At 31.5% G+C, this 23,731-nt stretch overlaps 1 protein-coding gene and 1 pseudogene across 1 annotated transcript; one reads left to right on the top strand and one right to left on the bottom strand.

Annotated features, from left to right (window-relative positions):
* The first annotated feature begins 4,096 nt into the window (after positions 1-4,096).
* LOC133306613 (pentatricopeptide repeat-containing protein At4g21065-like) lies at positions 4,097-5,567 on the top strand (annotated as a pseudogene).
* A 7,437-nt stretch (positions 5,568-13,004) lies between these two features.
* LOC133306643 (bZIP transcription factor 11-like) lies at positions 13,005-14,414 on the bottom strand. Its single transcript, XM_061506969.1, has one exon. The coding sequence runs from the start codon at positions 13,778-13,780 to the stop codon at positions 13,304-13,306; it is 477 nt and encodes a 158-aa protein (XP_061362953.1). The 5' UTR covers positions 13,781-14,414; the 3' UTR covers positions 13,005-13,303.
* Positions 14,415-23,731: the final 9,317 nt, after the last annotated feature.

Raw genomic sequence — 23,731 nt, 5'->3', positions numbered from 1 at the left:
CACCAAGTTCGCTACCTTGTTAGCGAACTTCGTCCAGTCAACTTTTTTTGTGAAAGTGTGCCACGTGTCACGAAATCATTGGCTACCAAGTTCGCTATCAGTCATAGCGAACTTGGGACACGTGGCAGTCAGCTTTTCCTGCAATAATGTTCTACGTGTCACGAAATCATTATTGGCTACCAAGTTCGCTACCAATCGTAGCGAACTTCAACACGTAACAGTTTGGTAAAAAATACTATTTGAGTGATAGATTGATAAAAAATTGCAAAAAATGTGACACTCTGGTCACTGTTCCGTACCTACTATTCAGCGTTTGAGGAAAAATGTATTCTTCATATAAAGCTGATTCCCATAATGTATTTGGACGGAGTATAATATCATAATTGTAAGAACATGCAATTTTTAATTCACTTTCGTGTTTCTTGTGATTTCATTTTCCTGAATTCCCTTATTAGTGAATGTAGACTGAAAAAATAATAATAAAGTGTTTTTTTATTAACTTGAAATTTCTTGATGGGAAAACAGAAGTTTTTTTTTTTAAGTATGATTCAGGTTGACCTGGCTTATCACTTGGGCTAGATTTGACTCAGTTGAGTATCTAAATTAACAATATTTTTATAAATGTTACAAAAAGGTAAACTAGTAACTTTTTCCACATATTGTAAAAAAGTGAACTAGTAGCATTTTTTAAATGTTGCAAAAAATAAATAAATAACATTTAAATGCAACATAAAAGTAAATAAAATCATTTTTTAAACTACTAATATTTTCTAAACTAATATGTTAAAGTGATATTAAAACCCTTTTTGCAACACATCCTTTATATCAAAATGTTATTAATTCAAATAGCAACATTTTTTTTTCATAATTTAACAATATTTTTCAATGTTGCTAAATGTCAATTATGTTCTATTAATTTGAATATGGAATAGGTTATTCTATCTACTATTTTTTCTGCCTACTTTTGTCTATCACTCTCCAATACTGGTAGATCGGAATCTCAAGAAGACAGAAAAAGATAAATGTTGGTTAAGATTCTGATGGTAGTGGAGAGTGGTAGACAAAGGTAGGTAGAATAACATATCCTTTTGAATATAAAAATAAAGATTTCATATGTAAAAAGGTTAAGCATTGAATCCCAAGGATAACTCAGTTGACAACTTAGCTCTCAAAAATTTGTTTTGGTCAAGGATTCAAACCTTATCTCTTGGCAACTGGGCCAAAGTTCAGCTCCAAGTAATACCAAAAACAAAAAAAAGGGTTAAGCATTGGCATCATCTGTTCGTACACGTTATTTGTAAACTCAACCTAACCATGAGTTCACCGCTTCAGCATGAAAGAGAGCATCATGTAGACCATATATTATAAATACATTCTCATTTCATTTCCCATTTTATCAAGCAGCCAAAGTGAATTAAACATGGCGAGGTTCCTTAGTCATATTCAAGTCTTTGCGGCCTTCTTCGCTATCATTATCTTTGTAACCTCAGGCAAGTGACATTAAATTACTTATCACATAATTTGGGGTATATGGTATGTGGTCATTTTTCAAATTAGCAAACATGAATTTGTAGCATTTTAAATATTTTGTTTATAAAAAATTATATACTTGATATTATGTATTAGTACATTTATCTCTGTGGCAGCTTCGGAAGGGAAGGAACCGGGACATAAATGTTGGCGCAACAGTAAAACTTGGCCCCATGCAAGATGCTTCCATTCCTCAATTTGCAGTCATCACTGCCAGAACCTAGAAGATGCAATCTCAGGGCAATGTGGTTTCTTTTTCAAGAAATGCCAATGCAAATTCTGCGATGACCCACTCTGAATTTATCCACATAATTGCTAGTACGACTGAATAAGATCGATTCCCAGTGATGTGTTTAGGGGATCAGATCAAAGAAAGAATTTGATAAAATGTTAAGTCTACGAGAACAAGAGAGAATTTGTACTCGTTTCTTTAGAATATGTTTTTTGATGTCTTGCCCTTCTTTTCATTTTAAATAAGCTGAATGCAAATCATCATCTCATTTTTTTTTTTGTATTTCCATTTCAACACGTGAATCATTGACTTGAGTTTTACCCGTAGAGATACTAATTGTTAAATTATGAAGTGAAATATTTAGCTTAATAAAATATCTAAGTTAAAATCTTTTGAGCATGAATATTGAATAAAGTCCTCCAGAGAATATGTGTAAATAAATGGTTCAATTATTTCGTTTGCATTTAACTATTTGAGTTGTGAAACCTTGCTGCATCAATCAATATTTGAAGGGAAACTAAGGTGAAACCGTCGATGAGTCATGGTGATTGGTGGCATCTAAAGCCATTTGACAAAAAAAAAATATATCGTCTATGTATTATCAGCCTATATAGTATTCCACTTTTCTTGAACATTAATTATTATCGTCAAGGAGGATATTCTTACTACCAAAATCTTTTACTATCAACTCACTTTATCTATCTAATCATTATTAGATCAACATTTTCTCTTTTTTTAAAAACTTTTTAGCATTCTCTCTATTTGATTCAATGGTAATTAGATAGGTAGTAAATTAGTAGTAGAAAATCTTGGTAGTAAAAATATCCTTCCTTTTATTATCATACCTTTTATCATTACTTAAAACATATAAAAAGAATGCATGGCGAAAATTTTCATAAAAAGAATTAATGACATCAAATTTAATTGTTGAATAAATTATAGAACAAATATTTGTCATTTTAAATAAAAAATAATAATGCATGGCTAACATTTTCATAAAAAGAATTAAAGACATCAAATTTAATTGTTGTATAAATCATGCAAAAACTATTTGTCATTTTAAAGCAGTGTTATTAAACCCGACTCGGGTATTGACCCGATCGAGATACTGGGTCACTAGATCTGGTCGGACCGGTTGGCCCGGATATATATAAATATGAACATATAAATTCAATTATATTTTCCATATTTAAAATGAATTAAACAAGGTTCACTAAATAAGCTCAATAACATGAAGCATAAATAAATAAAAATGCACGCATTACTATATCAATTTAAATTGCAACTCAAAATCTCCATAAACATACTTCTCAATAAAAAATGAACTCATATTTTTCAAATTCAACTACATTAAGATGACATATTTCACATTCTCTTAAGTTATTATTCAGCAAATTGCTTGAATATTGGAAGTTGAAATTTAAGATTATTGTAGAAGAGTATACTAGCAAATAAAATTACAAAAAAAAATTAAAATGAGTTCTACATTTTTTTCTGACAAGATGAAATAATTTTGGTTTTTTGGTTTTTTTAAATGCATGACCCGATCAGGTCACCGGATTTGACCTGGTCGATGCATGACCGGTCCAATGCTTGACCCGAACCAATCTGATGACCAGTTCATCGGGTCCCGGGTCGGACAAGGTTTTACAACACTGTTTTAAAGGATATAATTTTAAATCATTTTAAAGGATATAACTTTATGTCATTTTAAGTAAAACAATAGTGATTTGATGATTTTGTACATTCTTTCTTTTCCCAATACATGAGGAGCGGAGATAATATAAAAAAAACTACCAAATATATGTCAAATGAAAATATAGTCATTTTACTTAAAATGACACAAAATTATTTTCTTTAAAATAACAAATATTTTTCCCATAAATTACTTTATCATATTGTTTCTTATTTATTGTTTATAATATTAGGTTTAATATATTTTTTTAAAATAATTACTTTTTTTTTTTTGATTCAAAATAATATTATTTTATGATCAAAGGAAATATATTTTTGTAATTTTGTTTATTTTAGGGTTATATCAAATTTTATCATGATAAAAAATTTCTCAACTCCTAATCCAAATTATTTGAGTCACAAGAAATAATTTATCGACAAGAAGAAGTGAAGAACATTGAAGGGACGTTTGGTATGCGGAATTTTTCAAGATTTTCGAAAAATTGAATTTTATTAAATTTTATATTTTCGGATATTATTATAAATGGAAGGTCATATTTTTGAAAATCGAGATTCTCGGATAAAAAAAATTTCCTCTACCAAATGACGTTAAAGCCTTTTGTAAAATAATAAAATAGGACATAATACGTGGAAGATATCATGTTCGAACAACCCACCATCCGCGTACCACACCCGACAACTTCACTTATTATACCTTCATATTCAAGTGCTGTGGCCTGTGCCCGTTTGAAACTGACCCGTCAAGGAAAACAGCTTCACGGGTTGATGAATAAGATGGGTTTTGGTTCGGATCTGTATATTCAGAATGCGATGATTCATATGTACTCAGTTTGGGAATTTGGGGATTGCATGTTAGCTGTTTGAGAAAATGCCTGATAGAGATGTTGTTTCTTGGACATCCATGATTGGTGGGCTTGTTAATGATGATCACCCTACTGAGTCAATAAGTTCGAAAGAATGTTGGAAACTGGAGTAGAGGTGAATGATGCTACAGTGACGTCTGTTTTAAGAGCATGTGCGGACTCAGGAGCATTGAGTATGGGAAGGAAAGGGCACGTGATTGTGAAGGAGAGGTGAATTAATTATAAGGCTAATGTTAGCACTTAGCACTACGCTTGTTGATATGTATGCAAAAAGTGGGTGTATAGAGAGTGCAAGGGAGGTATTTGATGATGTTGTGGACAAAGATGTTTTTGTTTGGACTGCAATGATTTCTGGCCTTGCTAGTCACGGGCTATGCAAGGAAGCTATTGACTTGTTTGTTGACATGGAAACATCTAAAATAACACCTGATGAGAGGACAATGACAACAGTTTAATTTATCAGCGTGTAGGAATGCAGGTTTGATTCATGAAGGTTACATGTTTTCAGTAATGTGCAGAAGCGTTATGGTATAAAACCTACAATTCAACATTTTGGTTGCTTAGTGGACCTCCTCGCTAGATCAGGGCGTTTGAAGGAAGCTGAAGATTTCATTAATATGATGCCTATTAAACCTGATGCAGTCCTTTGGAGGACCCTGATATGGACCTGCAAAGTTTATGGGAATAATAACAGGGCTGAACGTTTGATGAAGCATCATGAGCTACAAGAGATGAGTGCAGATGATAGTGGAAGTTACATACTTGCTAGCAATGTTCATGCATCCGTAGAGAAGTGGTGTGACAAGGTAGAAGTGAGACAGTTGATGAATAGAAAGGGACTAAATAAGCCACCAGGGTCTAGTAGGATTGAAGTTGATGGTGGTGCACATGAATTTATGATGGGAGATTACATTCACCCTGAAGCAGAGAAAATATTTGTCAAATTGGATCAGATGGTTGATAAAATAATAAAAGAAGGGTATAATCCAAAAGTATCAGACGTCTTGCTTGAGATAGATGATGAGGAAAAAACCATTCACCATAGTGAGAAGCTTGCTCTTGCTTATGGACTAAACAATATAAGTCAAGGGTCCAAAATCCGGATTGTGAAGAACCTAAGGTCTTGCGAAGACTTTCATGAGTTTATGAAACTAATCTCTAAGACATATCGAAGAGATATCATAGTGGGAGACAGAATACGTTTCCATCATTTCAAAAACGGAAACTGCTCTTGTAAAGATTACTGATAGCACGAGAATTTTCCTTGGATTGAATGTTGTAACGTGTAAAAACAAAACTTGTAGAGAAATACCCATGTAAAGTCACATAAGCTGCTATCTTTGATGCCTATTTGGCCATTTTAACAAAATGCAGATGTCAAGGAATGTTCATCGGTTGTATGGACACGATTGCTGATTTTAAACTAAACTCATGAACGTGGTCCTCTTCTGATCAAATATCAATAAACGGGAAATGTTATTTCTAATAAGCTCATTATATTGGATAATGAGCACTGAGATGGGATATACTTCGATCCATAATCCATTATAAACATGCGCATTTAGAGTATATTGGTCATTTACTAAATAGCTAGATGGTTTTCTATTCGTTTATACGTACGTAAAACACTGATTCAGAAAAAGATATACGAGATGAAGAACTGCATTCATTCTTTGGAAGTTATTTGGTCAGGTAATGTTGATGATTTGCAGGTACGTGATATATATATATATATATATATATATATATATATATATATATATATATATATATATATATATATTGAATTTAGCGAAAGAATTAATTAGAACTATGAATGCATACGTTCTTTTATTTAGTTAAAGATATTGATATTCGATAATAGATTCTATTTGTATCACTGTCAATTTACGCTTTCATATGTTGTTATCAAATCTTTAAAAAAATTTACTATATATATCACGATCATTATTTTGCATTTTTAACTTTTGTAATCACTTCTCAACACATCATTACATAATAATGTAAAAAAACTTAATACTAAGAGTGAATTAAGATTAAACTCTGATAATTATTGAACTCTCTTTTTTTCAATTGAAACATTAAAAAATGAAAAAAAAAAATATAATACATTGGCATTTTCACCTTATATTTGTTGATACAAATAGAGAAGACGACAATAATCAATTAAAAAAAAGTAAAGAAGAACACGGTAAGTTTGCAAATTGTTATGAATTGTCGTGGCGTGACATGATTATTGTCCTAATAATAGTTTTGCTTTGACGGTGACGCAAACTGATTCCCTCGTGATCGTTCTGGAGGGTTAACATGGGTTTAGTTGGTAGCGTGCACTTACTATTCACCCGAGAAAAGCTGCTTAGATCTTTGTCCAAAATCAAGAGTGAGAGAATAAAGAATGATTATGTGAATCTTCTGAAGTGTGAGGAAGGCTTTATTTGTTGTAGCAAACATGTGAAGATTCTAGTCTAGTGTCTAACTGGTTGGACAAATATTAATCAATTAAGATTGATTGAAACCAATCAATTAGAGGAAAAAATTAATAATAAAATATTAGTTAGGGGCCAAATACAATCAAGGACTAACCGAAATCAATTAATTAAGGAGGAAACTTTGAGTATCACTTTTCTTATATTTATTAAAAACATCTATCCCCATTTTGATGCCCTATATGCGCACCCACAGCTGAGATATAACTTGACCTGGTGAATTCTAGTTAACTTCAATTCTTAGAACCCCTAATATGAACTTTAGGGATTTATGGTTACCAATTTGAATTTTTCTGAAAAACTGTTTGCAAAGGGAAATTAAAAAAAAAAAAAAAAAAAACTGTCTCCGGCCCCTTCTCCCCCTCTATAAATGATGCTCACTGTTAATTTTATCACATATCACTTAGACACCGTATTGTCATTCAACTTACTCTTGAATTCTTTGTTCTCTTCTTATTAATTAGGGTATCTTAAATAACATAGGTATACTAATTATCAAGGAAGCACGGACACTTGTAAAAATAGGGATAGTCGTGTCCGACACGCTCCGACACGGCGACACGCTCCGACACGGTGTCGGACACGCGGTCAACTTTTTTCGACACGTTGACCATTCCGACACGCGAATTTGACCGTGTCAAATGACATTTTCGTATTTTTTTTTTAATTTTTTTTTAAAAACTTATTTTTTTTAAAAAAGTTAAAATATATTAATAAAGCTTCCACCTGATCATATCAATTTTATTTTTTTGTCTTTTTTTCCCTTAAGTAGATAAGAGATCATCTCAGCATCATTGTTGTCAATTCCTATCACGCTCTTGTTGTATCTCCTTCTCTCTGATCTCTCTCTAATATGATTTGATCTCTTATTATATCTCTCTCATCCCAATTCTTATTTTTTTTATTAAAGCTTCCATCTTTATAACATGTTGATGGGTATTATTAATTTAGTTTTATATTTTTGTTAAATTATTAGATATTAAATGACATATACACTATACAAATTAAAAATATTATTTAAGATTAAAATATGTCCCAACGTGTCGAAATTCATAATTTTTTAAGATTGACGTATCGAAATGTCGTATCGTGCCACGTGTCTCGTGTCGTAGCGGTGCTGCATAGTTAATTATAGTCTTCTAGAGCACTCTGGCTGATAAGCACATCACTATAACCTGCTTCAATTAGATCCCGATTAAAAAATTAAGCCACTACTAAATATACTCAGAATTAGGACGACTTTTTACCAAAGCATGTGAACCATTCAATAGCATGGCTGGCCACATGCTCACCCCATTTCCTATAAATAAATGCCCTAAACTTAACTTTCTTACATGTAATCAAATCCAAAAAGAAGGCATCATGGGGAGATTTCATCATCCTTGTACTCTTTTTTCAAATGTTGGACCTATATGCATACATAATAATATAATAATAAGATTTTCGTACACTTTTTCTCTCCCGGACGCATAATTATAAAACCAGAATACCAAAGTACACCAAATTCATCATTTTTGGTTGTTAATCTTAATGTCTTTCTCATCTTTGTTCTTTTATATTTCTTAACCAGGAGAAAATATTGAAATGTAAACTTGGGTGGTCTCACCTTTTTAACTTTTTTGTCAGTTAAGCAAATGATGGATACCAAGTTCAAACTCATCATTCTTGTAGCTAAGCCTATTATTTCAGGGGGTGGGAATCTTTATCAATATTTTAGCACAAAAAAACAAAGGATGAGTACCAATAGTTTTTCACTAGAATTGCATCTCAAGTCTTTACTTCTAGAAAGGAATACATGACGAAATTGAAAACAAGAGGTATTTTTTCTAATAATGGTTCCAAATGCTAGTAACCTGGATAAAAGAGAAGCTTTTTATCTGATTGAAATGTTACTGTAAAAGATTTTTTGTTCCTAAAACAGAAATCTTGCATTCTATTCCCTCACACAACATTGGACCACCATAGAGCATCGCTAAAATATATATTATATATTTGCTTTCATCTGATGACCACTAAACCGTCCATTTTTCTAATTTCTTTTTGTAAATTGAGAATTATTCTTTCTTCATTTCATTTGTGTACCCACAATTAAGAGAAGGAACCTGAGTATTTAAGCCTGGAAAGAGAAAAGAATATGCAGGAAAGGAATAAGTCTGATAAGAACTAAATCTTAGGGTTTTATTCCTTAATACAAATTAAAAATTGCAGATTAAGTTCCATACAACAGATTATAATTCAAGTCCCGTTTGAAAGTTTCAAATTATTCTCCTAAATTTGTTGTCAACCCTCCAATTGAAATCTCGTTATATGCAGTGAAAAATATGCCAATTCAGCAGTAGCCATTAAGCTTCTAACTCAGCAACTTTATGGATTTTGGCACTGAAAAAAACAACTCGGAATTTTCCTCTTTAATCTCATATTCTTGTTGGATCAGTTGAACCCTGAAAAAATGTTTTTTGTTTTTTGTTTTTTAACTTTTACGTTGATATACATGGTAAGTGGAAATTTCTACTTTATACTATTTTGGATAAATGAAACGGATCACTGTTGCTTCATTCTTTATGCACAATGTTTGGCTACCTCTCTTGTTTTGCCGCCATTGAGTCAAAGCCTTACATGATACTCAATCTAAGGCTACCATATTTGACAATAGAATCACACACGGATTAACGAAGAATCACATCTCTTCATGTACCAATTGGTTTTTGTCCTACAATGTATTCTAGATGGTTGTAATGTGGCTTCTTGGTTAGCTCTTTTGCATGCTTTTTCACTCCACCACTTAACGCCTTTTCTTTGTTTCACATTTATTTTTTGTTTATTTTGAGAATTTTCTGTGTTTTAATTTAGGAAAATATAAGAATCATGTTATAGGAATGATCTGATTCTGTATCTTAAGGATACGACGTCGTATCCTGATTTTAGTATGACTTTTTTTTTTAAGCGTGGGACCCACACTTGATTTGTGTGTGCAGGAAAGTGCTCTAATCATGTCACATAACAAAAAGCGAACCCTTTAATTTATTTCCTTCCTATGTTAGGTTTACCGTTTAGTTTGTGAGTAAAAATACAAAAGAATGGAGGAATAGTCTCTTAACAGATTCAAAGAATTAAAAATTTTGGAGATATTCAAGAATCAACTCATCTCAAAAAAATAATTATGGTCGAAATATTCAAAATAAAATAAAAATAAATACAAAGAATGGAGGAGTATAAGTAATTGTGGACAATGTATATATAGTGTAAAGAAATAACTTTTTAAAAGTTTAGGTAAAAGTCAATGAACGATTTTATACTTATCACGCTCCTTCGTACACAATGTATTTGTCCTTAATTGAAGTGTAAAAGTGTAAAAACTCAATTATTATTTTATGTTGAAATTCTATTTTTATTTTAGACTAATTCATCATTAAGATTGATTAAGAACTTAACTATTCTTCAAATTGAAGTTGCTAAGTAAATACTTACAATGGTTTTTAGTAATATATACATTGACACATTATACTTCGAACATTAATTTTTGTTTGTTTTTATGCACGACGTCCTTAAATTACTTCCGAGAGGTGATTTTGATGGAAGTCTTATTTTTAAGATTATTTAAGATGCGTAAGCGTAAGTACCCATGAAACTATATTTTAATATCTTTGGGCTGTGAGCTTAGCATTGGCAGCCCTCAAGTCGACCCCGAATAATGTTTTGTATTTTGTGGAAGAACATGTAGCATACAAAGACAAATGTGTAGTGATTGAGAACTTAAAAAAAAAATAAAAAAATATAGCAATATCTCGCGCGCGCGTGTGTGTATTGTTTGTGGTCACTATGTGAGATGGAGAAGCGAAAAAGTGCTGGAATCTTAGGGAAAAAAAATTAAAAACAATTTTTATGTATTGAAGTTACAAAAAAAATGTCGAGTGTTGGAATTTCACGTATGTTGAGGTAAGAAAATTTTGTTAATAATATAACAAGTTACTATTGAAAGCAAGTTAATAAAATTGTTTCACCCCAATATATGAGATATATGAGAATTTTTGTATGTAAAACTAACATTTATCTAAAAATTAAGTTGGAGCTTATTTTGTCAAGTTCCTTAGCCTTTTAATTTTTCAGAGTGTAATTTATGCAAGATATATTTTTCATTTTTTTCCCTTATTTTAATCAAGTATTCCAAAGATCTGGATATAAATCCCATCTTTGCAAGCAAAAATGGATTTCATTAAACAGAGATACGATCATTCAAAAATTTCCCTACAAAAAAATGGTGATATTTTATGAAGAAAAGATAAAACTATTTGCTACAGACAATTTAAGATCCATAGAAATTTTCATCTGCGTAACGAAATAATATTTCTAAAAAAAAAAAATTCATAACTAGAGTAGAAAAAAAACAAGTTACTTAAACTCAGTGATTTAAAATTCGGCTCAAACCAGTCAGATCGACTTGGGTTTCGGTGACCCAGTACTGATAATGACCAGCTATTTTGTTTGAGGATTGAAAGACTTATAGTTCGATCATTTTTATTTGTTAGATATAATGTTTATAATTTAATATTTATTACATACTATAATACAAAGGATTGGAATGACAGTTTTAAAACACCATTTATAACTCTTTTCTATTTTTTTAAAATAAACGACTTTATAAGTACAAGTTGGCGTGTTTACTTTTCCTTTTTGAGGCATTAACTCCAATATCTAGGAGCAGGCAGCCTTTCCTATTCCAAGAAGCACTGCATCCTCCTTTTTTCCATCAGAACAAAACTATGTAAAACATACAATAAATGGAACAAAATTGGGTATAAAGCTATCAAACAACCAAGTTATTACAGTTCCCTGTAATAGGAGCATTTCAACTTGTAACTTTCTATTTTCTGTTTGTTGCAGCGATTCCTGGTCCATTTTAATTTGTACCATAGCACTCCAGTAAGATTCCTTAGTAGCTAAATCAAATTACAATGTTTGATATACTTTAAACTGAATTTGAGTAAGCTCCATGTGACTAAACCACATGCTTGATCTCACTTGCTATTAACTTAATAACAAGATTTAGGTAAAAGTTACAGAGCTTAACACAGTATATGCAAACCCTGACTTCAGTTCTGAGCTTTTAATTCCATGTCTAAAAGATACTTGCTCTGAAAACTTTGTTCCTAGCACGTGGAACTTGTACCCTCACAACATGAGGGCACTGATCTCTGCTCTTTCACTAAAACGTGCCTCTTTATAACTTTCCATAAACTTGGTGTAGCAGCTTTAACCCAAAGTTGATACCTTTGCTTTTCATTTTCTTAGTGGTTAGTTTGTCGCTTCTATATTAAAATGATATTTAATTTGTCTTACCTATGACAAATCAAAACGAAAATGAAAAATCTTAGACCTGAAATGTCTTCTATGGAACATAAGCTAGCTAAGATAATATCTAGGAAAACAATGGTTCTCAATTGGAGTTAGAGATGTCACAGTCACACACTGACCAGGACATATTTGTATGTTTCCCATTTCAAGGAACTTGTTCTAAACTGCAAAACTATTATGAGGAGATAATTAGTTTGGGTGCCATGGCCAACTCTCCTCAGCAATTGTCCTTTTCTTTTGCTGGTCACTTTTGGACTTTTCTTTCAATTAAGATGCGTATCTCTGGGGATTACACGAGGCCTCTCTAGACAAACCGAATATATTTCTAGTTAGTATAATCTCTTTGAATCTTAATCCGCTACTTAGTAATAACAGCTTTAATTGTTTACTTATGCTAATTCTTCACCTAATCTTCTACCAAGAGTCGTGGAAAATTGCTAATGCCTATTTTCCTTGCCTATCATTCTGTATGAATTATATAAAAGCTCCATAAACCTAACTCCTATCTTGTGGGATCAAAAGAGAATACTGATCAGCAAAAAACCCACTGAAAAGAACACAACATACAAAGAAAAGTAAAATTTATGCATACGCCCGCTGATTGGAATAGTGCTTGCATCATATCAAAAAGTCCAAACCAGAATTACTATTGTAATGAATTCAACTTTGTCCACTAAACTATCATTTAAGATCAAGAGCAAGTAGCAAAATTGTATACCATCTCAAGTTTAGTCAAACAAAGCACTAATTAAAGTATATAATATTAATTATACAGAGCATTCGACCAAAAGGGACACGTTTTTTTTTTTAAAAAAAGAAAAGAATTAACCAAATAGAGAACTTGGTCAATATTATTATAATATAGCAAAGGAGAGTTACATCATAATAGTGGCTCAAATCACACAACCTTAATAGACCGATCTCTGAACACTACAAGGGCCCATTTACAGAACCAGCACCCAACAAGCTTACCCGCTTTATGATACAATACACATTCATGATTATTCCATCACACACTATCTGGCATATATGACACTGATTACAATTTCTCAACAGACTCAAACCTAAAAGAAATCAACAATAATAGTACAATACCCCTCTTTTCTCTCTCTATCTAAAATCCAGAAAGCCCAATAGATCTCATCTCAGTACAGCAACATGTCTGCAGAAGCCATGATTGGTTGGTTCACATAGGCCATATTTAAAGGGTTGAAGAAGCTATTGGGGGGCTCATTGAAGGAGCTTGGTGCCCCTGCAGAAGAACCAAAAAACCCATTGGTGGCATTGAAGAGGTCGATAATTTCGTTCAAAGACCCTAGCCTGTGGCTTAGCTCACCCACTTGAGCTCTCAGAACTGAGTTTTCAGCCTCAATAGTCAAGTACTGTTGGGTAGTGAGGTTGAGGGATGTGAGTATCTGGTGAGTCTCGTTCCTGAGCTGAGCCACCTGAGAAGCAAGATCATCCAAGTGCTTCTGTTTCCTCATTCGAGATCGCCTTGCAGATTCACGGTTTGATATCATTCTCTTCCTCTTCCTCTGATCCATCAACGCCTGCAAGTCCTCCTCTGAACCAGAGTTTTGAAGCAGAGATGATCCTGAAGATGTTCCACTTGAGGAAGCCATGTGAGAGAGACCGATACAAGCTTAAAATTATTCAAAAGTTTAACAAAGAAGATGGACACTTGTTCGCAGGACCCAGACACTAGACTAAACACAAAACCAGAAAAATATTGCAGATAATAATAGTAATAATAATATACTTTAATAATCAGAAACTAGGAGAGGGTTAGAAATCATGAAACGTAGTAGAGCCAGTAAAGGAAAACAACTGAGAAGGATTGAACTAGATGGGTCCTGCGTCTAACAGTGGAATTGATCATACACCCAGAAAATAATATTTCACTGAGAATTTGATACATGAATCTCAAACATCAAGAACAAGATGTTGGGCATTTAAGATGAGCTTGGAAATAAATATATAAAAAAAAAAAATGGTGTTGATGCTCAGAAGGGATCAAGAAATCAGGAGCTGAAGCTCAATCAATCATAACTGAGAGAGAACATGTAGAAGAAAGGCTTAATACGGTACAGAGGCAGAGCTCTCACGGAACCATTAAGGTATATAATAAATATCTAAAAAGTGTGGTAAGAAAGAAGAAGAAGAAAAGTGGGAGGGGATTCGCGCTGCTTGAAGCGCAGAATTTATAGAACCAAAAAGGCAAACAAGTTGATAAAAAAAATAAAGCTTATATTGAAATGCAAAACGATAAACAGAAACAAGGACGATTCTTTAACTTTCTTTTATGTATTAAAAGAAGGGTTCTGTTAATGTCAAGGCCGAAGGAGATAAGTTATCTCAACGTGATATAGATAAATTTGTGTGGATTTCACCACCTAAAAAATAAAAAAGAAGGAGGTAGCATAGTTTTCTATGTGTAGAAGAAAAATTTATCACATATAAGAAAAGTTTTTCTTTAAAAAAAATAGATTAGTGTTTGCACTTCTAACAAACATAAAATTGAGTCATTCAGATGAGAAAAGAGAGAGAGAATTATTTGTGATTTTAAATGACAGAAAGTTATGTCATTTTAAGATAAATATACACAGAAAATTTAAATTTTAAATTAAAAAAACCATCAATTTTCTCTCTACCATGATTTTCATTTTTCTGTGTTTATCTCTCTCCTAAAATGACATAACTTATGTCTTTTAAAATGACAAACACTAAACTCGAAAAAAAATACACAATAAAAAGTATGAAAAAAAAATTCTTTAGATAAAAATATTAATATTAATTAAAATAACCATCTATTAAAGAAAAAAATATTTATCCTTTTAAATGACATAACTTATATCCTTTCACTTTCACAAAGAGGTGGGACCCACATCTTTATTTTTTTTTGTCAACTATCTCACCTTCTTTATCTATCTCTTTCTCTCTCCCTTAAAATGTCACAACTTTAAAATGATACACATTTTCTACTTTATTAAAACCAAATATTTTTCCATAAACAAAATTGAGAGATTTATTATAAAGGTTCAAAGCGGGAACTACTCGGATGGGGAGAGAAGAGAGGACGGAGTTGAGGGTTTCGAGTTTAGACACCGCAACGTATCGTCTTATTCTAGAATACTTCCAAGTTCCAATCAACATCACATATTCAGGACATAGTTATGCGGGTTAACACGTAAATTGCAAAATTATTGGAAAATATTATCTTATGTCGTAGGAGAATATTTTTCTCCCTACACATACATCGACTTTCGTATTGTTTTTTTTTTTTTTAAGTGAGTGAGTCTCACTCATAACTATCTCTATGACATAAGAGAGCTTCTCTTATGCCACATGAGATTAATAAAGCCCCAAAATTATTGAGATTGATTAAAAAATAAATAATATAAAATATTATAATTTATTGTATATATTATTAAAGTTTTAGTTCTTAACTTTTAGTTAATAATTTTAACTTTCTGCTTTATTTTTTAAAGCGTATCACTTACTTTATTTTGTAAATTATAGGATATTATATTTTATTATATTAAAATTTTTATTTTTCTCTGTTAATAAATTTTTATAGAATTTTTTTTATTTAATATTTATCATGAGAGATAAATATGAAATTTTCACATAAAAATGATTGATCAAATATTATAAAAGTGATTAAATCGCAATATATTTATGCTACATCTGATTCTACAATAGCTAATTAGCTATGTCCGGTGAAACTTGTTTTTATTTATGTATCAGTTAAGGGCCGTTTGGATGGATTTTCAAAAAGAAGAATTTTTTATGAGTTGTTTTTTTAAAAGAACTTTTTTTAAAAGTCAATATTATTTTGTGTTTGGATGCAATATTTGAAATGTGCTTTTAAATAAAAATATCATTTGAATATTAAAAAAAAACACTTTCTAAATATAAAATGAATGTTGTACTCTTGTTACTCACTCCATTTTCATGCCACCTCCTCCCCTCCGTGACACACATTCTCAGTATGTTTTGGGACAATATCCCCATCTATTCTATCCTCCGAATATCCTAGGTGGTTTCCATGCATTTAACTTCCTCGTAAACCTGGTACAACGAAATAATGGTTGAGTGACTTATTATCTATCAAGCATGGCACACAACATTGTATGCTACCACCATGTTGAACTAAACGACTCTTTAGATTCCCGTATGGGTTGGCTATCACATAGTTGACAGACACAAAAATTGATCATTTTTGTTGCAACATTTATCTACTTACAACTTGAGATTTCATTTTCTCCTCTATTCCCAATGGAAATGGACTCCATTCTCAATGGCAACAATGCTATCGGAATCAACTCAATCGCCGCCATCAACCACCCACCCGCTCCTTCCTCAAATTGATCCCAAGAGTCTCTGAAGTTGGAGCACTTGCTATCTGCCTCCTTCAAGGCCTCAAGAGGAAGGTAACTATTGACCAAGAAGAGAGCGTCGAAGGAGATGGGTAATATTGGTCAAAGTAGCTTTTGACTTCTATTTTTCAGAGAAGCCGGAATTTTTAACTTTTCAAAAAAATAATATTTTGGCTTTTGTACTGCTTCTGTTTTTATTAAAATCTCATATCCAAATAGCCCAAAAAAAAATCAAAAACACTTTTCTTGTTTCTTTTAAAAGAATCAGCTTTTGGATAAGGAGAAGCCCATTCAAATAAGCATTTAATTTGAGTTCTTGTGATATTCACTGTAGAGAAGCTTTCTCTAAACATCTAATTTTTTTTTTTTTAGATATATTCATCAATTTATCGATTATTTAATTAGTCTAATTTGAATACGGTCAAATTCATTAGAGGGACGGCAGAGTCCCAAAGTTATTTTTTCCATTCCCATCAACTCAAGATCCTAATTAAAGAAATATCTAATATTCTAATCACATGTTTGGCGGGGTCTCCTTTCATTTTGCATTAAAAAAAAGTGTCCAGTGTTTTCAAGCAAACTCAAATTTGCTCCTAATACATTTGAATGAAATAAGAGTTGGAAGGTATAAAAATAATAATAATAAGAGTTGGAAATGTAGGGTCTGTTTGATTATGTTCCTTTATTTTTGTTCTTGAAATTATTTTATAAAATAGTTAATCAAATGAGTGTTTTTTGTATTTATTTTTTTCTGAAAGTTAAAAATCAAAAGATAAAATAGAAACAACTAAAACATGTTCTCTAAATTTAATTTTAAAAATTAAAAAACATTTATAATTTTTAAAATTATTTTTATAAAATAAACCTTACCAAATATGATTTTTTTCTCAAAATTAAAAAACCGTTTTTAAGAACTGAATACAAACAGTCCCGTAGCTTTTGTGTTAGATTAAGAGTTTTATACTAAACTTTGCTACAAACTTATTTTTTAGATAAATAATTTTCGATTGAAATCACTTTATTTCAAGCTCACTTTTAAACAAAAATTAATTTTTCAAACACTCATCAAAACATGCAGTTAATTAATATAAAAAAAAGTTGAAAATTAAGAATTAAATATGAAAATCGATCTAAATCTAAATTAAATCAAATTTCAATTTCTATATGTTAAATGATATTTTACTTAAAAAAATCATATTATCCATATTTGTTTAATAACTTTTATATTAATATCCTTAAAGTCCAATTTAATTATTTCTTTGACACAAACATGTATTCTTATATTGTCAATTAATATAAAATTTTATTTATAATTTTATTTTTATTTTATAAATATTTAGTATATTTTGATTAATTAATTTAACTTATATTTAGGCTATCAAAAAAAAATTAACTTATATATGTTTTTTAATAAGAATATTTTTTTTAAAAAAATATTTGAATCCAATTTGCAAACAGCCATGGCTTCTTACGGTAATAAGTAAATAGGGTAACATTATTAAAAATAAATAAAACGGTGAGAGAGAATTTTAAGGTGAGAAACTTGCTCGGTTGCTCCATCTTCTTCTTCTTCTTTTTCGGTAAACTGCTCCATCTTCTTCTCTTGTCCCCTACACGATGAAAACATTGTACGCTTCAGGCATAATGTCCTATTGGAACTTGGAAGATGATTAAATGACCCCTTCGAAACAGGTCCCTTTTTTCATCAAATTGATCTATATGGTAAACAAACAAGAATGGTAAAAAAATTCTAAAAAGTTCTAATTTTCATTTATGGTTATTTGGTGATGTCTCTAAAATTATTGTACCGTCATGCAGAATAATCCGATGCAGTGAAATTTAGGAAGAAAAAACTCACAACAGGGTATTATTGGGTCAATATTATACCAAAGTAAATCGGATTTCGGATTATTTTAAATATTGACTCAGTACAATAATATGAACTTACATTTACATTTTTATATGAGTTTAATATGTATCATATTGTGTAGAAGATAAAATTATATTCTATATATATAAAAATATATAGAACTCATATTTTTTCTTTTTTCTCCTTGTATGATTCCACATTAACTCTATACACTTATATATATGGGGAAAATATTTCTCAAGCTGTTTGAGATAAATTTATCTCCGGCCACCTCAAAACTATGTCGTTTTGATTATTTATTTATTTATATGTATTGATTCACCTTTGAATGGTTATGATTTCTCTTTTCTCTTTCTTCCTTTATTACCATTGATCTATCTTTGTACGTTTATGATTTAGTAGCCGGAGATAACTTTATCTCCGACAGCTTGAGAAACAATAAGCCCTATATATATATATATATATATATATATATATATATATATGGAGAGAGATCATTTGACTCCAGAGTAAGACTTATAAGTCTCACTCCCCATCCTAGCCATTGATTTCCGTCCATCCAACGGTTATAGTTTAGGAAGTTATATTAATTAATTAATTTATAAATGACAATCGTTGATTTCCGTCCATCAACGACTGATATGGAGAATAAGACTTTTCGGGTACAAGTACCCTTTTTGTTGAAAGTCATTCAAGCTTTTCCTGAGAGTATGACATGGGTTACTTCAGCGCCGTAGCGCCTCGAACAGTGGCTCGAGGCATTTTCTCTACCCCTTCTTACCCTGAAAAAGCATGGGCACCTTGCGAAGTCTTACTCTAGAGTCAAGAGAACCCTCCCCTATATATATATATATATATGAGTTTATTTTTTTTGCAGTTACTGCAGATAAGTTATCTGCAGTAAGCCCAATATGACGTCGTTTTGGGACAGAAATCATGGTGTTTTTATAATTTTAATTTATGTCAGGGTTATTATAGTATTTATAATTATAATTATAATTTTCTAATCTTATAATCTCAAAACAACATAATTTTAAAAATAAATACAGATAACTTATCTGCATTAACTATATATATATATATATATATATATATATATATATATATATATATATAGATATAGACACACACAGAGGATGTAGGATAATATATCCTACAACATTAGAATCATGCATCAAACCTTTTTGTATATATAAATTTTGTTTGAGTGGGAGTTGGGGAAGTCCACACTCCACACTATCCCATGTGGAGAATATAATTTTAGTTTCAAAATACTTATTAACGAAATTTATGTAAATATAATCATTTATTTAACAAGGTTAAGTTGAATAATTGAGAAACTTTTATTTTATTTGAAAGTGATGATATCTAACAAAAAAATAAATAAAATAAAATTTGCGTAGATTATGAAGCAACTATTAAATAAAGAGATTAGTATTTTCTTTTTAAAGATATAAAATTATGTTATTTAAATTAATTTATAGTTAGAAAAATAAAAATTATAATAAAAAATAGATATTTTTTTAATTTAAAGAATTAAAAAATATTAATTGTAACTAAAATAATTACTCTTTAAGAAGATAAATATTTTTTCATTAAATAAAGAATTTTATAAAAGATATGTTGTAGGAAAAATAATTATGTTATGTTATAGAGATTCGTTTTGCTTGTCGAATTTTTTTTTTTTTTGGTTTTAAAAATTGCGGGTCTCATAAAATATTGTGTGTGTAGAAAAATTACTGTGATAATGTTAAATAATAGATGCAAAACTCTTAAATAAATGGTTACATGAGATAGTTGCAGTTAATACTTTTGTTTGTTTGACGGGGACATGTGCAACTCAATAGTTGTTGTACGGTACGAATACATAGAAACTAGAGGGTACAGCTGTAGTGGGGAAACCCACCGATGTAGGAATAGCCGTGATTACACGCGTCTCCCCGTGCACACAAGTTCGGTTAAATCAGGGCTCTGTGCTCTGAGAAGCCTCTGCAGTAGTCTGGCCTATGCTAGAAGAGTGTCATTCTCCAACAAGCGCACAAGACACCGGTGACTGTGGTGCACGCCGCGTGTATGGGATAGAACCGTCCACACCATAATATTCTGACACGAGTCAATTTTATTAAAGGGTTTGATGTGTATTATTTTAAACGACATTTATGTTATTTTAATACAGAGATAGATTCAAGGATAAAAGTTATGAGGGAAAAAATAGGTGGTTTTTTTAATTAAATTTTAAATAAAAAATTTATTTTATGTTTATCTCTCTCTTAAAATGATATAACTTTATGTCATTTAAAATGATAAACATTTTTCCCTTAATTAAAATATAAATCAAAGATTTGGGACGTAACCTTGTTACTATGGGAATCCATCATTTTATCTTAAAATTTCATGTGATCAAATCATGAGCAATTTGTATATCCATATATTTTTTAATTAATTATAATTAGACTTTACCTATTTAGTGGATTGAAAAAAAAAATAGACACAAAAATTTTATATGATTAAATTATGGGATTTGCATTTGTTATTTAACATGACACAATAAATTTTTCTACATACATAATATTTTGTGGGGCCCACACTTTTTGAAAAAAAAAAATTACGATACGCAAAACGAATCTCTATAAAATTACACAATCACTTTTCCTACAACATAACTCTTATAAAACTCTTAAATTATATAACAAAAAATTCCACCCACGCTATTTTTGATGGGACCCACCATCATCATCATTCGGATTTCAGAGCCCTATCTCCATGGCCCATTTTAACTCGAATAATATCAGGTACACATTCAAGAATTTATATCTATTATTAAATAAAGGTTATGTTTATCTCATTTTACATGAGATAAACAATTTTTCTATACACAAAAAGGTATTGGGTTCCACTACTCTTTATTCTCTCTCCTCTTACGTGTGAATCTCACTTATATTTTTATTTCTACAACATGATGTAACTTTTTTCCTACAACATAAGAAAAATATTTCTCATTAAATAATTATTGAATAAAAATAATTTATTTAATATTTTAAAATCTCAATAAAAAAGTAATATTTAACTCTCTTTTTAATATTCTGGTTTTATTACCTTATATTGATATGAGTTTGTGTCTAAAGTTTAAGTATATGATATTTTTTATGCTATGGGAAATAAATTTATTTTTTATATGTATATAAAAATGTGTGACTAGGAAGGAAGGATTTATGTGGATTCATATGAAGAAAAGAGAGAAAAAGATAAATTATGAATTCACATATTTATATATATATATATATAAAATAAATTTATCTCTTATAAAATAAAATTAAAAAAGTGATAAAAATCCTGAGTTTTATTCTATCTGTGAGTGTTATTTTGTCTTTGGGAAAAATTATTCTAATGTCACATGAGATAAGTTTTTTCTCCTACACACCATTCGATAACTGTGCCATCTTTTTCTTTTCTTTTCTTTTTTCAGGTGGTGAAGTGATAGCACTGTAGCTATGGAAAAGTATCAGCAAAAAGGAAATAAAACTATCTCACTTCGAGGGGAGATATTTCCTCCAATACCAGAATTCTGGAATACAAAATTATTATTATTCTTCAAGGTAAGATACATAGGCATATATATCCATACTCTCTCACCTATAAGAGAAAAGAGAAAATCACACCCCCAATTACGCACTCAATGCCTTCCCCACCCAATAACAGAATACAAAATGCAATACAACTAAAAGGATCCCTCTAACGGTTGCTGTGACACAACGTCCACGCAAGTGCACTATATTTGATAGTCTCTTAACCATTTAGGTCTCACCTTGTTGCTCTTAGACACCCTAACCTTTGGGCTTGGCATCTGGTCCATTATATCTTCATCTGTATCCATTGGGCCTTGGTCTACAGTAACCGGTTGCATAACATCCCCTTCTCCTTCAGCAAACACCTTGTCCTCAAGGTGCAAGGATGGGTATGACTGCAAGATATCATCCAGATTTTCCCAAGTGAAGTCTTCAGGAAAGAGACCTTCCCACTGAATAAGAACCTTGGTCTGAGCTGTATTGGGGTCAGTGGTGGTATCCAGAATGGTCAAAGGCTGGATGACGGGTTGATTCAAAAAAGCAACAGCAGGTAAGGGAAGTGGTGTGGCACTTGGATCTTGATGGAATGGTTTGAGGAGGGAAGCATGAAACACTAGATGAATCTTAGACCCAGGTGGGAGGTCTAATTCAAATGCAACCTGACCAATGCATTTAATGATTTTAAAAGGGCCATAGTACCGATTTGCCAATTTGTGATGAACACGGTTGGCCACTGATTGCTGGCGATAAGGACGAAGCTGCACAAGAACCATGTCACCCAATTTAAATTGATGATCCTGCCGATGCTTGTAGCAGCAACCTTCATGATCGATTGGGCTCTGGACAGTTTACGTTTCAGCTGAGCTAAAATAGCCTCCCTATCATTCATTTCGGAATCAACAACCTCCACACTACTCGAGCCAGCCACATAATTTGGGAGTGAAGATGGGTCACAGCCAAAAACAATATGAAAAGGGGTAAAGCCGGTTGCCGAGTGGACAGAGGTGTTATAACACCATTCTGCCCAATGCAAAAAATGCCCCCAAAGTTTAGGTTGCACATGAACATAGGCACGGAGATACTGCTGCAAAATACAATTGAGTACCTCAGTTTGTCCATCACTTTGTGGGTGGTAAGCAGATGACATCCTCAATTTAGTGCCACTGAGTGAAAAAAGCTCTTGCCAAAACTTACTCATAAAGATAGGATCCCTGTCGGAGATTATGCTTTTCGGCATGCCATGTAACCTGCAAATCAATTGGCTAAATAAATCTGCAACCTTAACAGTCGTGAAGTTAGTAGGGAGCATCCTGAAATGACTAGCCTTTGATAATTTATCCACCACCACGAAGATGACGGTACAATTTTGGAAGGAAGGCAGCCCTACTATGAAATCCATAGAGATATCCTCCCACACTGCATTTAGGACTGGAATGGGCTGTAACAGTCCCTTGGGCCGAGTTGTAGGGACATTAATCTGCTGACAAACAAGACAGTGCTGGATGAACTTGGTGACGTCTTTCAACATGTCATGCCAGAAAAAATTGGTGCCCAACCGAGCATATGTTTTCTTAATTCCCATGTGACCACCTAATGGAGAAGAGTGGAATTCCTCCAGAAATAATTGCTTCAAAGGGGAATTAGAAGGAACAAAAATACGACCTTTGTAAAATAAAAGGCCTTGCACCAATGAAAAATCCATGTGTGAGTTAGGATCACGTTCAACTTCAAGCATTAGTTGACACAACTCAGAGTCAG

The sequence above is a fragment of the Gastrolobium bilobum genome, unplaced genomic scaffold (genome assembly GCF_033153095.1).
Source record: "Gastrolobium bilobum isolate Gb01-03AN ecotype WA unplaced genomic scaffold, APGP_CSIRO_Gbil_v1 utg27758, whole genome shotgun sequence".
Taxonomy (NCBI): Eukaryota; Viridiplantae; Streptophyta; class Magnoliopsida; order Fabales; family Fabaceae; genus Gastrolobium; species Gastrolobium bilobum.
Note: the sequence above shows the minus strand (reverse complement) of the source record. Positions and strands in the feature narration are given on the sequence as shown.

What these genes read in the sequence shown, in the direction of transcription:
- LOC133306643 (XM_061506969.1), bottom strand. Translation starts at nt 13,780, where the DNA reads ATGGCTTCCTCAAGTGGAACATCTTCAGGATCATCTCTGCTTCAAAAC.